This window comes from Tauraco erythrolophus, chromosome 6, assembly GCF_009769465.1.
Source record: "Tauraco erythrolophus isolate bTauEry1 chromosome 6, bTauEry1.pri, whole genome shotgun sequence".
Taxonomy (NCBI): domain Eukaryota; kingdom Metazoa; phylum Chordata; class Aves; order Musophagiformes; family Musophagidae; genus Tauraco; species Tauraco erythrolophus.
In genome coordinates this window covers 14,300,215-14,313,626 of record NC_141470.1, presented here as the reverse complement: position 1 = coordinate 14,313,626, position 13,412 = coordinate 14,300,215, and the positions used below count along the sequence as shown (strand labels likewise).

At 42.2% G+C, this 13,412-nt stretch overlaps 1 protein-coding gene across 3 annotated transcripts; it reads left to right on the top strand.

Annotated features, from left to right (window-relative positions):
* The first annotated feature begins 992 nt into the window (after positions 1-992).
* On the top strand, positions 993-4,301 carry LOC104371216 (calcitonin). Of its 3 annotated transcripts, none has more exons than XR_015222203.1 (4): positions 993-1,084; positions 1,392-1,523; positions 2,339-3,186; positions 4,261-4,301. XR_015222203.1 is itself a non-coding variant. In XM_009990526.2 (3 exons), exons 1-3 carry the CDS (start codon positions 999-1,001, stop codon positions 2,535-2,537), a joined length of 417 nt encoding a protein of 138 aa, XP_009988828.1. In that variant the 5' UTR covers positions 993-998; the 3' UTR covers positions 2,538-3,485. The 3 variants fall into 3 exon arrangements, 1 of the variants encoding a protein (XP_009988828.1); XR_015222204.1 differs by having other exon boundaries at positions 4,264-4,296; XM_009990526.2 differs by lacking the exon at positions 4,261-4,301 and having other exon boundaries at positions 2,339-3,485.
* The last annotated feature ends 9,111 nt before the right edge of the window (positions 4,302-13,412 follow it).

Sequence of the window (13,412 nt, the reverse complement as noted above, 5' to 3'; positions counted from 1 at the left end):
CGGGGTGCGGAGCTTTGCGCGGGGTCGCAACGCCTTCGTTTGTGTGTATGTGCGTGTGTACGCGTGTGCCCACGCGTGTGCGAGGATGCGAGCCAAGGAAGGTGGGATAAAGTTGGTCCTCGGTCTCGCTCTTGCTTTCCCCTCCGCGGACACGACGTGCGAAGCCCCCCTGCCGGCGCCGGGCTGGGTGCTCTGCCGGTGCGGGGCGCCCCCGGGGAGCCGTGGGGAAGCGGGGCGTCCTGCGGAAGGTGCCTCCTTGTTCTGGTGAGCCGCATCGAGAACTGGGAGCTAACGAATATGAAGCTGATGTGGTAGTTGATGATGTGCTCCTTTGAGTTACTGATGCTATGAGAATGAGTGGTGTATCTCAAAGCAAATACTTTAAATCATATATTATATTTTTTTTTTTCATAGATTTTGTTCTAATGACTAATTTTTACCTTATCCTTTTTCTGGTTTCAGAGTAGAAATATCTGTTGAAATTAAACTACTTAATTCTTATAGTGTAATCTGAACTGGGATATTAGTGTGCTAACTGCCAAGAAGCAAGCAGTTTCAGGTAAAGTGTTAACAGTGGCACTTCATTCTTAAAAATATTAAACACTAAACATTTTTTTTCTTGTAGCTCTTATCCCATAACTGCGCCTGTTCATGTTGGACACACTGACTGTGACATTCTGTGCAGTAGTTAGAGGAGTGTGTTTTCTACCAGTTTGAGGGAAAGTCTGCATTAAGTCGAGTGCAGCTAGCTGTACAGAACTGCGGCTCTGAAAAACTGCATTTTATCCCCAGTAGTAGTGCCTTAAAATTTTGAGAAAAAGCAAAATAGCGACAATAAAAAAAATTGGAAGGTAATACTAAAAAAGAATAAAAAAAGCTCTTAGTACTTGTGCTACTTGTGGCTAGGAAATGATGACCTCTTTAGTAGATCTTATAGGATTGAGAGGATTGGAAAAAAGCCATTGCTTGATGTACTTCTTTGTTGTAGAGAGGAAATCATGGTTATGCTGAAGATTTCATCTTTCCTTGCTGTTTATGCCTTGGTTGTGTGCCAGATGGACAGCTTCCAGGCAGCCCCAGTCAGGTAAGAGGCTGGTCCTGTTGCTGAGTGCTGTGTCTGAATGGTATGAAAAGACCGAATATCCTTTAGAGATGCAGGAGGGAAACAGCCCGCAGTGAATGAGAAAGCTGGCTGCTTTTGGTGCTATCTTTGCCATTGTGGCTTTTGATTAAAACGCCTAACGCTGTGCATGAGGATGGTTTACCTATTCGCAGCAGTGACAGACGCTGTCAATGACACACAGTAATGCAGGACAAACCCCCCTCTCCTGTGCGTGGCTCTCTGCAGCGGTTGGGGTTTTACTCATCCTGGTTTGCTTGCCTCTGCTTAGACCTGGCTTGGAGTCCATAACAGATCGAGTGACGCTCAGTGATTATGAAGCTCGGAGGTTATTAAACGCGCTGGTGAAAGAGTTCATACAGATGACCGCAGAAGAGCTGGAGCAAGCCTCTGAGGGGAACAGGTAAGGACTGCAGTCCTGGGGTGGGAGAAGGGCAATGAAGGAGTGTTATGTGTTTGATATTTAGCAAAAGCCATCTGAGCAGACCCTCTGCAGGTCAAGTTTTTTCTCTTCTTGGGGTTATGGCTAACTGTAGTCACCTAACTGGTAAAGGATGATACTGCAGAAACATCCTAATGTTGGTTTCAGGAGAATGGCTTCCACCTAGTTAACCTGCTTCTGTCTGTCTTTTACAACTGAAAGTGGAGGGCAATTTGAGCTTGAATGAGGGGGTTGTGTTAAAATATGGCAGCAAAAGGTATGTCTTCCTAGTGGGAGTGTTAGGGGCCATTCAGTCACTCTTGGATTCTCTGTCGTGAAAGTGCATGCTGTTGTAAGGCATGGAAAGCCCCTGGCAGAGGGGACGTGTTCCTCCTAATGCACGAAGCGCCACTCTCCCCCGTAGACCAAAGGCATGCAAGAGCATTTGCATTATCCTAACAGGATTTGTATTGCAAAGCATGGCGGTGATGTATGAGAGACTGAACAGCATGCTGAGTACGTGGAAAGTGAAACTTCCTGACCCCTGACCATGAGCATCTAAAAGGCTAATGAACTTGCTTTTTCAACAAAGTTGAATTCATTGAAAAACTGTGTCTTTCTTCTGACTGCATTTGTATGAACTGTCCTTGCATGAGATGTGATGTGGAGGGGTTATCTTTTTATTATTTTTTTTTAAGTTTCCTAACTGTAAATATTTATCTAGGGAAGAAATGCATGAACATGCATGTTTGAGATTACTCTTCCTTTGGGCATGTTTTTTTTTTTCCCCTCTGCAGCCTGGATAGACCTATTTCCAAACGCTGTGCCAGCCTGAGTACTTGTGTGCTGGGCAAACTGTCTCAAGAATTGCACAAATTGCAAACTTACCCTCGCACTGACGTCGGGGCTGGAACTCCTGGCAAGAAACGAAATGTGCTGAGTGACCTGGAACACGAACGCTATGCAAACTATGGGGATCCCCTAGGAAACAACTAGACATGCTTATTTCTCCCCTTCTCCCTTTTTTTAACCTGATGCATGTGGATCTAACTTTGATTGCTAACTTTGCTGTGTTCTTTTGATTCTGTTTTCGACAGAGAATGTTTGAGATGGACCTAATGTTAGGAGGACAGAGAACGTAACATGCATACCCAGCTAGGGGAAAAAATAAATAAATACAAATGAACAGCACTGCCTTGAGATTTCAAATGATTTTCTTAGACTCTGATTAAAAAAAAAATAATTCTAAACAAAGCTCTTCATTTCTGGCTGTTAAATGTATAAGTAGACTCATCTTTTGTGCCTGCCCATGCACTTGTTCAATAAACCTATTTTTCTATAAGGATTAGATCTGCTTGGTTTAATAACTTGTTTTAGAATGTGAGATTTCTAGATATGGCTAGAAAAATTCTACAAGTTGTCTTAATGCTTGAGAGGCAATACCAGTAATTCTGGAAAAGTTGAAAGACAACTTAGAAATCGAAATTATACACATACATTCATAGGTACTAATGTAATCAGGCGTGTATGAGATCCTGTTAGTAAGGGTCCTGAGAAGCAAAGGAATCAGGACAGACTCATACAGATTTGTTCAAACAAACCAGAAATGTGATCCTGTTTAAAACTGGGTACTGAACACTTCCAGGTAAGAATTTTGTGTTCTTTTCTTTCTTACTTTACAATGGGTCTTTGCACTAGTATATTCAAAACTCGAGTATCTTTAAAATAAAGATCTTGTTAATTCAAGACAATATGATGTAGGTGAATCGTGAATTGAGACAAAACCAGATTTCTTTACAGTTCTTCTGTTGCAGCACTTCATCTATCTTGTTATCAGAGGCCTGTTCCAAAAAACTGAAGTTACAAACAGTATTTGTTGTTAACATTGATAAGCTGTCTTGTAATGCCTATCTGAGAAAAATCCCTCCTACTGCAAGAAAAAGTCATTGCTTTAGTTGAAAATTCTTCAAGCAAGGACTGTATGAATCCATATGCCTTGAAGTCCCCCAGATAGCGAAATTATTAGCTGTAGGCTGAACTCTGAGCGCAGAACTACTCCTGTTGAAGCCTGTGAACTGTTCCCATGGTGAAGTGCAGTAATTGATGGAGGTCTTACTCCAGGAAAGAGAGGTTCCCACATTCCCATTAAATACATGGAAGCAGTATGTTTGTGTGTTTCAGCTGCTGTGTGGGTACGGCCCTACTAGGGTCACTAACATAGCTCCTGTTGTTGTCAATGATGCTAGAATTTCATATTTTCTGGGAGTTACGGAGCGTAGGTGTTGAAGTGGGAAGTTAAAAAGATTAGCTTCTGCTACTGTCCTTCGGCAGCACTACAAACAAACTGCAGATCTAAGCGTTTGGAGAAAGTGGAGATTAGTTAAATGCTCCTGACCTGGACCTCCTTCAGCACTTCTCTGTTGGTCATAATGGCTTGCTGGAGTCAGGCAACAGCTCAGGTGTTGCTGAAAATCTGGCTTGGCTTAGTCTTCAGTCTGATTGCCCAAGAAAGAAAGGCTCAGACGCCTTTTGTAAACTGAGCCTGACACTTAGAAAAACATAAAGATGCATCTTTAAAAGTTGCAAATGTCTGCTGCACAGCAAGCCTGCTTTTTCTCCTACAGAAAAGTCTTTCCTAGGTGTAGCATCCCTTACTGACACTTCATGGTATGCAGGGTAGATGCTTTGGCAACTAACTCTCTATCTTCCTTTTGAAAAGCAGTGTAACAGCACAGAAGAGGGCATGCAACACAGCAACCTGCGTCACCCACCGTCTGGCGGACTTCCTAAGCAGGTCAGGAGGAGTGGGCAAGAACAACTTCGTACCAACCAACGTGGGATCCAAGGCCTTCGGCAGGCGAAGAAGAAGCGTTCAAATATAAAAAGCCGAATGATAACGTGAATATGGTAAACACATTGCAATAGACAGAATCTGCAATGTAGGCAGCCTGTGGGATTATTAGAATTTTGGTTTTGCTGGGTGAATAACAGACCTACAGTGATAAACTCTGGGAAGGCAGGGCAAGTAATGGTATAAAGATGTTGCAAATAAAACAGTAGCATGTGTAGACTGCGAAGAAGAGCTTTTGTGGATGTTCTGCTTAGGCTAACTAGCTTCATAGTGTATTAACTGAATGCAACAGTTTTGATTGGGATTATTTGCTTATTTTACCGGTAACATTTTGCTGTCAACGTATCAGTAACTCTGGATTTGTTTCTTTCAGGTTGCCATGAAACTGAAAATTCAACTGTAATTTCTAACAAAAGCAACTCTCCTCCATAAATCAAGACAGCCAAAAAGAAGATTAATTTTGCATCCTAATATTGAAAATGTTTTATTTAATACAAATGAAAACACTCCTGTTATGTATAGTACAAGAGAATCTAGTTATTAAAGCTAAATTATTGTATATTCTTTTTATATGCAACTCTATTTAAAATAAAATGTAATAGCATCTACTATTTATTTATCTTCTAGCTTATATGTGATCCATGCTACTTAACCTGGCACTACTGCCAAAACTCGGGGATTGTACTAAACTGCTGCCTGGCAAGGCATGTGTGTATTATAGGGTGTGCTGTGCCTTGATGTAAACACTTAACCTGATTGTACAGAATGTTTAAAAAAAAAAACAAAACAAAACACTTCAATATTGTATCATTTGTGAATTTACGCAAAATTAAAAAAAATATTTTAGATACACTTGGATTCAGAAACTGATTTTTTTTTTTTATTTGAACATGCCTATGGAAACATTTGGTGCTATCTCAACATCATTGCAGATCAGATGGGCCATAAATCTGCTACAGCCTTATTAACCATAAATACTACGATATGAGTTTAAAGTTCAGAACAGAAAGAATAGCTGCCTTTCACATATTCATAAAGCGGTAACTCAAAAAAGACACCACTTAGTGAGACTCTGCTAGGAAAATAAGAAGCAGCCACAGTTATGTTTAATAAAACCATAGAGACAAACTTTATCATGTGTGGGTTAAGACTAAATGTTTTTATGCAGGATGTAGTTCAGATGAAATGGCCTAATATGCTTTGTGGATTTTTGTCTAAGGTTGGAGAAGTGAATTAGGAAGGGAGAGAAAAAGCAGCTGCGGAAATGTACATTTCTTTTAGGCAATCCTGAGACAGTCTATTTAGGGATCAGGATAAATAATTAGCGTGAGTGGAGAAGAGGGTAGCTGGAAGCAATCCACGGACTCCTAAGTGGTGCTGCCAACTTCCTCCTCAAAGCTGCTGCTTTTTCAGTTTAGTAGCTGAGTCAGATACTTGTTTAGATTTGCTTTGTGTTCCACAGCCGGACTCTAAATCTGCTTCATCAGTTCAGACGAAGATCACCTCACCGTGCGAAGCAGAGGTTAAGGCTCTCATGATATCTCTGTCTGTCTCCGCTGCAGGTGTAATAGCAAAAAGAGAAGCAGGATCAACCAGATGTAGACATAACCAGTAAGGCCGTCCAGTGACGACGCTTCTATGCCGCGCTCGTTCGTGGCTATCGTTTTACTCGTTGGGGAACGTTTCAGCCCGGGTAAGTCAGCATACAAAGCAGACCTTGTAGAAGATACAGGCCAGTTTACAGGCAAAATTTCCAGTGCTTTAACAGGCAAAGGAAGGATGTTCAGACTGGGTGGTCTCTTCTTGGCTTGTAAATCTGCTGCCCTGAGATAGTCTAGTGCTTTTTCCATTTTCCTGTGAAGTATCTGAGATTGGCTGCAACTGAGCGTATTACACCTGCAAGGTGAATCACTGCCCAGTATTTGTGCATCTAGTTGAGTCGTGTGGAAGACTCAACTGTCCATTTTGGAGCCTGGAAGTGTTCTTCACCAGGTTTCAGGTATTTTTCCCCAGTTCCCTTTGCACAAAGTAGGGGTCACATGCCAAGATCACCTGGCTACCTCAGCAACACCTTTTCCTGCCATTGCAGAGCCTCTGGGCACAAGTGATGCGTTGTTTCTTTTGTTCCCTACTGCAGCACACAACAGCTTAATCTTCTCCAAGATAAAATGCCTAAGCGCCATTAATGGGATGAATACATGTAATTTAATGATTCACATTCAGTAAGAAGCCAGGCAATGCTCATGGGCCCCTTCTGGCTTTAAAGACTAAATGCTCAGGCAGTTGGTTTTTTTTTTCCATTTACAGCCCTCCTCTGCTGAGAGACATCTAAGGCTGCTTCATGTAACTGTGTGACAGTCGTAGTGTCCATCCCTTCTAAAACCTATTAATCCTTCTTTTCAGTTAAACAAAGTTATGCATTTTTTCTTTCAGCCAAAAAGTTTCTCCTCAGACTAATATTTTATACCAATCACAAACCTAACACGTAAAACAGATTCTAGTAACCCTGGTGCTGGTTTTCACGTTTTCCTGGTTGGAGAAATGTTGTATCTTCTCTCTCTTTTCTTATCAAGATCTCTATCTGCACAGCGATGCAATAAATATATTTTTACATCACCAAATAAATATGCCTGTGAAAGACCTAGGGCCATAGTACTATGAAAGCAAGGGCAAATGGGGAAAAAGGTGAGGACTCTTACATCCTTTTCCATGATGTGAGGACATAGAAACCCTTCACCACAAAACTCAGTTGCTCAGAGCTTTAGAAGCAGCAGGTTATTATTGAAACAAGGCCAAACTAGAGGTGTAAACACTAATCTGTTAATTTTAAAAATTTTAAGGCAGTGAATATAGTAAAAGAAATTGCAGAGCCACTAGAAGCTTGTCAATTGCTTTGACTGACTGTGAACAAGTCGAAGAAATTGCTTCCGTTTTTTGAAAGTGCTGCTCTTGATGATATTACCCAAACTTGTCAGCTCTTAAATAAACTCCAAACTTCTACCCTAGGAGAAAATCTATTTTGAAATTAGTATTTAATAAGAGAAAGTATGGTTTCTAATGTACTTACCTTTCCATTTTAATTACATTGCCATTCTAAGCATGCTGAAAGCTGGTGGAAAATAGAAGGTTGGTGCAGTATGTGTGAGTGACATCAAACCCAAGTTACTTAGTATTCAGTCAGCCAAGACTATACAGATCAGTCATGCAGAAGTGTTTGTACTCTTGTTTACGAGGCAGTATCATCATGATTATAGTTTGCTTCTGATGCTTTTAGATGTTTGGCATTGTGTGTTTTCTTTAACAATCAGGATTTTTTTTTTTTAAGCTGTGTGCAAGTGAAGGCTTTGGGAGTGTACTTGCAAATAAAGGCAAAAGGGGAAGAAATTTCTGAGAAAGAAATATCTGAGAATAATTTATTGTAGACTGTCTTCATGTCATTATAGAGTTTTAAGGCTCTAATTTTGCAGTTTATTTTCTAGTGGTTTGGTTTTCCAGTACAAATATGGACACAAGCACCATGTGGGCCCAGGAAAGGTTATGAATTTTGTCCAGTCCTTGGCTCTGAGCTGATGGGAAGTAAAAATCCACCATCTTGTGGCCAGTGAATAGGCACAGTGAGGTCATACAGGGATCCCTCTCGGATGAGGTAATTACCCACCTGCTCCTGCTTTTGTCTTGCTGGTGGGTGCAGCTTCCAACTGGACATGGGGTGGTTGAGCAAGGGTGGCTGCTTGGGCTGGTGCCACGAGGCAAACTCCTCTGCTCACCTGCTGGAGCAGGGTGTGGGGATGGGGACATGTAGGAGGGTGTTGTGGGCGCGCCGAGGTGTCACAGGTCCCCAGAGCCACTGTGCAGGACTGTGGCACCACGCAGGGTATCAGGCAGGCATGGGCCAGCTGGTGCAGTACCAGGTGATGGATAACAGAGGAGCTAATATCGACATATGTCCCCATGGACCTTTGCAGCTGCCAAAACAGAGATGCAGGAGCAGTTCAGCTGTGTGCTTTTTGCCAAGGGGCAGGTGGCCTCCTGCTCCTAGATCTGACTGAGTTTTTGGTTCAGGATCATGCACCAGGACATCACTGCATGTATTCATAGAGCAACGTTCTGAAATAACCCAAGTGGACTTTCACTGTGGCTCTCTCCGGATATTTAGATCCCTTTTTTCTCCTTCTGTTAGTGGAATTTAATTCATCTTCCTGAAAGCTTCCATCATCTGCAGTGTGAGAAAGGAGCAGAGCTAATGCTATTGCTTCTGACACTGAACACTGCCAAAAGCAACTTATAACAGGCAGTAGTAAATTTTAGTATTGGTTATCTAATCCAGCATTGTCATGTCTAATTAGCAGATTGAACGTCTCTACAAGGTGAAGAGTTTAAAACATGCTGCAGAATCTGAGTCTGTGCATTTTTTGAGAGTGAACTATCTCAGAACAGGAGAATACCTGTTGGAGATTAACTGGGCATTTCAAGCCTAATTTCATCCATGTTGAGTGCTGGCAACTTCATTCCAAGCTGATTGTGCTCACAGCTTCTGACAATCAGGTGAAGCCTGTGCTGGCTGCTGGAAGGCGTCCACATGGTGCATGCATTGGCCAAGGTGGCTAAAAGGCACCACATTCTTCTCCTGTTCTGCCCAGAATTGTCCTCTACTTTGGATGTTCCTTATACTTTTAAAGTTGTTCTCTTCTGCAGAAAATGTCTAAGGAGTAGAGTAACTTTTATTTTTTTTTCCAGAAAGTAAATAATTCCTGTTTCTAAATTATGCTGAATATTGCAATATTTTCTCAAGGAGATTTCCGATCCATCCTTGGAGTAAATAAAAATCATCGCAACATTTCTCTTTTCCTTCTATTTTTGGCTTTGTCACAATTCTGGTTTGCACCAATTACTCTTTTGGCTGGGGCTGAGGTGTGATCCCAGCTAAATTATTAGTGTCACCTCCACAAAAGTAAATGTTGCCTTTAAAACTCTGAATGTGTATGTACCTCTGGGCAGGCTTTCCCCAACGTGTGAGAAAATACTCATAGATCCCACTTGGTACTTCATTGCACTCACATTGGCTGTCTACAAAAGATGGTCACACTCTTGCTGGTTTGGCTTTTCTATTTACTTCTGGTATTGTGCCATGTTTCTTCTTATTTTCAATGACTTTTCCTGGTAGCATCTTGTCACATCAACACATGAGGCAATGTGATGTTGCATTCGTCTCTCCACTGTCCATGAAGTAGAGCATATATCATATATGCAAGAAATCCATTTGATTTTCCAATTGATCTTTGAGAGTCTGCAAGCCAGTGTTCTCTGAGGAGACCACATGGCAAGGAGTGTGGTCGTCTGCAGGTGACAGTCATGTATGGTAGAAACATAAGAACAACAGTCTTGACTAACCCCTACCAAAGTAGCTGCTCCCAAGATTGCCAGCGAACATAAGTGCTTGGGATGCTGGCAGCTATGCTATAGAAAGGGAGTTGCCTCAGGGTGAAGCAAAGGAGAGGAAGTGATGAAGGCTTTAAACACTAACCAATTTGTGTAATGAGGAGGTGCTGGGTACGGTAAGCAGGGGTGTCTGTGAGCTGCCTGCCAGACACCCTAGGCAGTTCCCTGAGAGGCCACAGCTCACATTTGGTGGAGAGGACAGTCAGATTAGTGTTCTCAGTGCATTACCTTGTTTTTCTTAACAGGGTATCTTGTCTCTAGTGGAGCGTTGCTGGTGTTCTCTTGTCTCCGAGTCCCCTCTGTCAGTGGGGTCAGAAGGGTTGGATCTGGGTGCTCGGGGCTGACAGGTTGCTTCAGGGCAGGTTGCTCTAGGGCTGGCAGGTGCCCCAGAGGCAGGCTGTGCCCCAGCCCCTCCACAGCGAAGGAAGGGGGATTGATAACTTCTGCCCCTCTGGACTGGAGCTCCAGCCTTGCCCCATGCCTGAGGTGTTTCCTTTTGGCCCCCAGTGCATTGTGGCTGCTTCCCACTGCATGGCCTGCCCATCTCCTGAGGTGCAAACGCTGTCAGAGCAGGAGGAGGAGTGTAGCTCCGTGCTGCTTGGCTGCCTCTCACCAGCTCCCGTCCCCTCTGCGGCAGCAGTGGCCCAGGGTGCTGGGCATGCTGGGGGCTGCCACTTCCTCCTCTCCCAAGGCCAATGGAGACAGCCCATGGACCCCAAGTGTCCCCATCCTGGTAGGTTCCACTGACCTGTGTTTGATGCACGGTCAGCTGTCTCCCAGTATAGGTTTGCTGCAAGTAATAAATCATAACCGTAAGGAACATTTGTTTTTTTGCTGTTTAGAGAATCAGGTATTTTGCTTACTTTTTGTTAATTCCCTCTCAGGCCATTTCTGCTCCATGAAAGAACTTCATCCTATGGCTATTTGGAGTTGTTATAGCTTCTTCATAGCTTTGCAAACCTTTGGAAGTCCAAATCAATTATATCAGCCACATTAATTTGCCCATTATTCTGCTGACATGCTTGAAAGGCTCTTAGAGGTCTTCACTGTCTCCTATTGTGGAGGGAGTCAATTATTCTAATTAGCATATGTTCCTAAAATAGTTATATAGATAGTTTATACTTCCATTTTTAGCTCATGATATAACCATGTTTTATATTGAACAACATCATAGTTGTTATTACTAGTGGGTAGGAATTGCCTGTTACTGCAAATGAATCCCAGGCAAGTGCATCAGCGGGGAGGATGACAGTACCAGTGCAGTGACTTTCATATGGACAGGCAGATTTTATCTATGGAAGAGGCTCGGTAGCTCAGAGGTGCTTTTCAGCATGTCAGTTCTAGAGAGACTGAAAAAGACAACGCTGCCAGTTACATTTTTGAATGTGTGTGTATTTTCCAAGCAAGGTTTTTACTCTTCGTTAGTGCAGTCCTTTTCTTCTAGGCTGGAAGATTCTTCTTTATCATTCTATAGTTAAAGATACTAGCTAAGAGTTAAATTAGTTATGAAAATTAATATTGATTTGTGTTCTTAATGTAATAGAAGCAGAAAATTAAGTGGAAAAAGGAAATAGACCTGACCTTCAAATGCTGGAATTGCAGAGTTTAAATGAAAACTGCCTTAGTTTTTGTTTAAAAGACTTACAAATAAGCAGATCAGAGACCAAGCCATTTGAATCACTTTGCATACATTGACAGTGAAGTCAAAGAATTTTTCATAAACTTTATGCATTGGCTACTTCTAGTTCAAGCTTATTCCTGGTAAAGTTACACACTTCAATGTGCAAAAGGTTTGTTTGCATTATGTGAAGCCACATTTCGCTTCTCTTTCCTAACTAAAGTTCTCAGAAGAGGCCAAAAGTCTACATTGTACCTTTTTCCAGCTAGACAATGGCAGAGCTGTGTATTACTTTGCACCTCAGCTGTCGAAGCACTGGTGTTATACTGTGTATTTTAAAACCACGTGCATTTAGTATTTATCTAACTGAAATGTCTTTGTGACTGAAGTTCTTGAAAGGATTAGTGTCCTTATTCAGTTATTCCAGTGAGTTTCTGGAAGATGATGGAATACCAGTTTATAACAACAGCATCTACAGCTGCAGCGCAGGTAACTAAAAGCCTTAGCACTGTGTCCTGTCCCTTGGTAGCGCAGGTTGACAAAGTGTCCCAGTTGCAGAAGGAGGAACAGCCCAAGTAGCCTCAGGCTCCCTGACACCTTTCTCTCACTGTAATCACCGCTTCTCCTCACCAAAAGTTTTATTACTTCTTTAAGTATTCCTTGCAACATATGCAGAAGCTATGCTTTATAGGATGCTACTGGTGCCACTTGAATGGTATGGCAGGTAGGATTTGAGGTAAAGTCCCTACTTTTACGAATGTTAGCAATTTGGCAGGTAAAAAGCACCTCTAGTTCAGGAGCTCTTGATGATAGGTCAAGACAAAAGTTAACCTGAGTTGTCTCTCACAGCCAGCCAACTTTATCTGATCATGCTCCTTTCGCCCTCTTAAACTGTGCAAGAAACCTCCTTTCTCCTGCAGACTGCAGGATCTCTAGCTATGGGCAAGATTTACAAAAGGTCTCATCCTGCAGAGTGCCGTACGCTCTCCACTCCTGCTGATGCCAGTATAGGTGAGCTTAAGGCACCAGGGATTCGACTATGACACCTGGCTTATCCTATTTTATGGGCACACTCTTTCCCCTCAGGTTTTACTCTCTAATCAGAAATGGAACTTGATGTGGCTTCACAAAGTACAGCCTCCGGAACACTAATTAGAAAATACTGCCATTTGTACATCAGCTGCTTTTTGCTGCGTGCCGTTTAATGACCTTATTTAACTTTGTAAATAAGTCTGACTGAGAAGTAACATCACATATGTCTCACGACTCACTTTTTTTTCTCAAAATTGGTATTATTCAGAATTGGATAATTCCTGGAATTCAGGTAGCGTTTCTCAGGTGAGCTGAAGTTCCTTTACAGCACCCATGGAGGTCTCTAAATTGATATAAATATATAACGTGTACCTATAAGACCCATTTATATTGCTGCAGAAGTATGAAGTGCCTTTAATGTAAATAAGAATCTAGACTAACATTTTCATGCCTCCGTTCCAGTCTCAGGTAAAAATTACATCTGAGAAGCAGAGAGAGGAAGGCACCTCGCTTTCTGTTTTAGCAAGTTTTTAGTGACTACATGGAGATTAGAACTATATAAACGTGCTCAAGAGTGATTGGTAAATACATCTTCTGGAAGCTAGAGGGCATAGGAGACACAGAAAATCTCTGGTGTAACTCGACTGTCACGAGGTGCGAGTGAGTCATTTAGAGCAACTTTCTCTTGCTTTCGCATGAAATGGCACTTGCTGCTCAAGTTCAAACTGATTTTCTTCTCTTTCTGAAGAGAAGAGACTGAAAAGCAGAAACATCTTTCCGGATTTTTATTAGTTTTGCAGATGGTCTAAAGGAAAATCAGTTATTTGTAGAGCCTTACTTTGTCTGCATTTTGAGAATAAAGTTCACAGGCCTTACCCTAAATGTGTGAGAGGAACAGAGCGTCCTGAGCTGCTCTTTGGAAGATCTCCCC

What these genes read in the sequence shown, in the direction of transcription:
- LOC104371216 (XM_009990526.2), top strand. Translation starts at nt 999, where the DNA reads ATGGTTATGCTGAAGATTTCATCTTTCCTTGCTGTTTATGCCTTGGTT. An exon ending in TTCCAGGCAGCCCCAGTCAG is followed by an intron (nt 1,085 to 1,391) that starts GTAAGAGGCTGG and finishes GCCTCTGCTTAG; the next exon opens with ACCTGGCTTGGAGTCCATAA. An exon ending in CAAGCCTCTGAGGGGAACAG is followed by an intron (nt 1,524 to 2,338) that starts GTAAGGACTGCA and finishes TCCCCTCTGCAG; the next exon opens with CCTGGATAGACCTATTTCCA.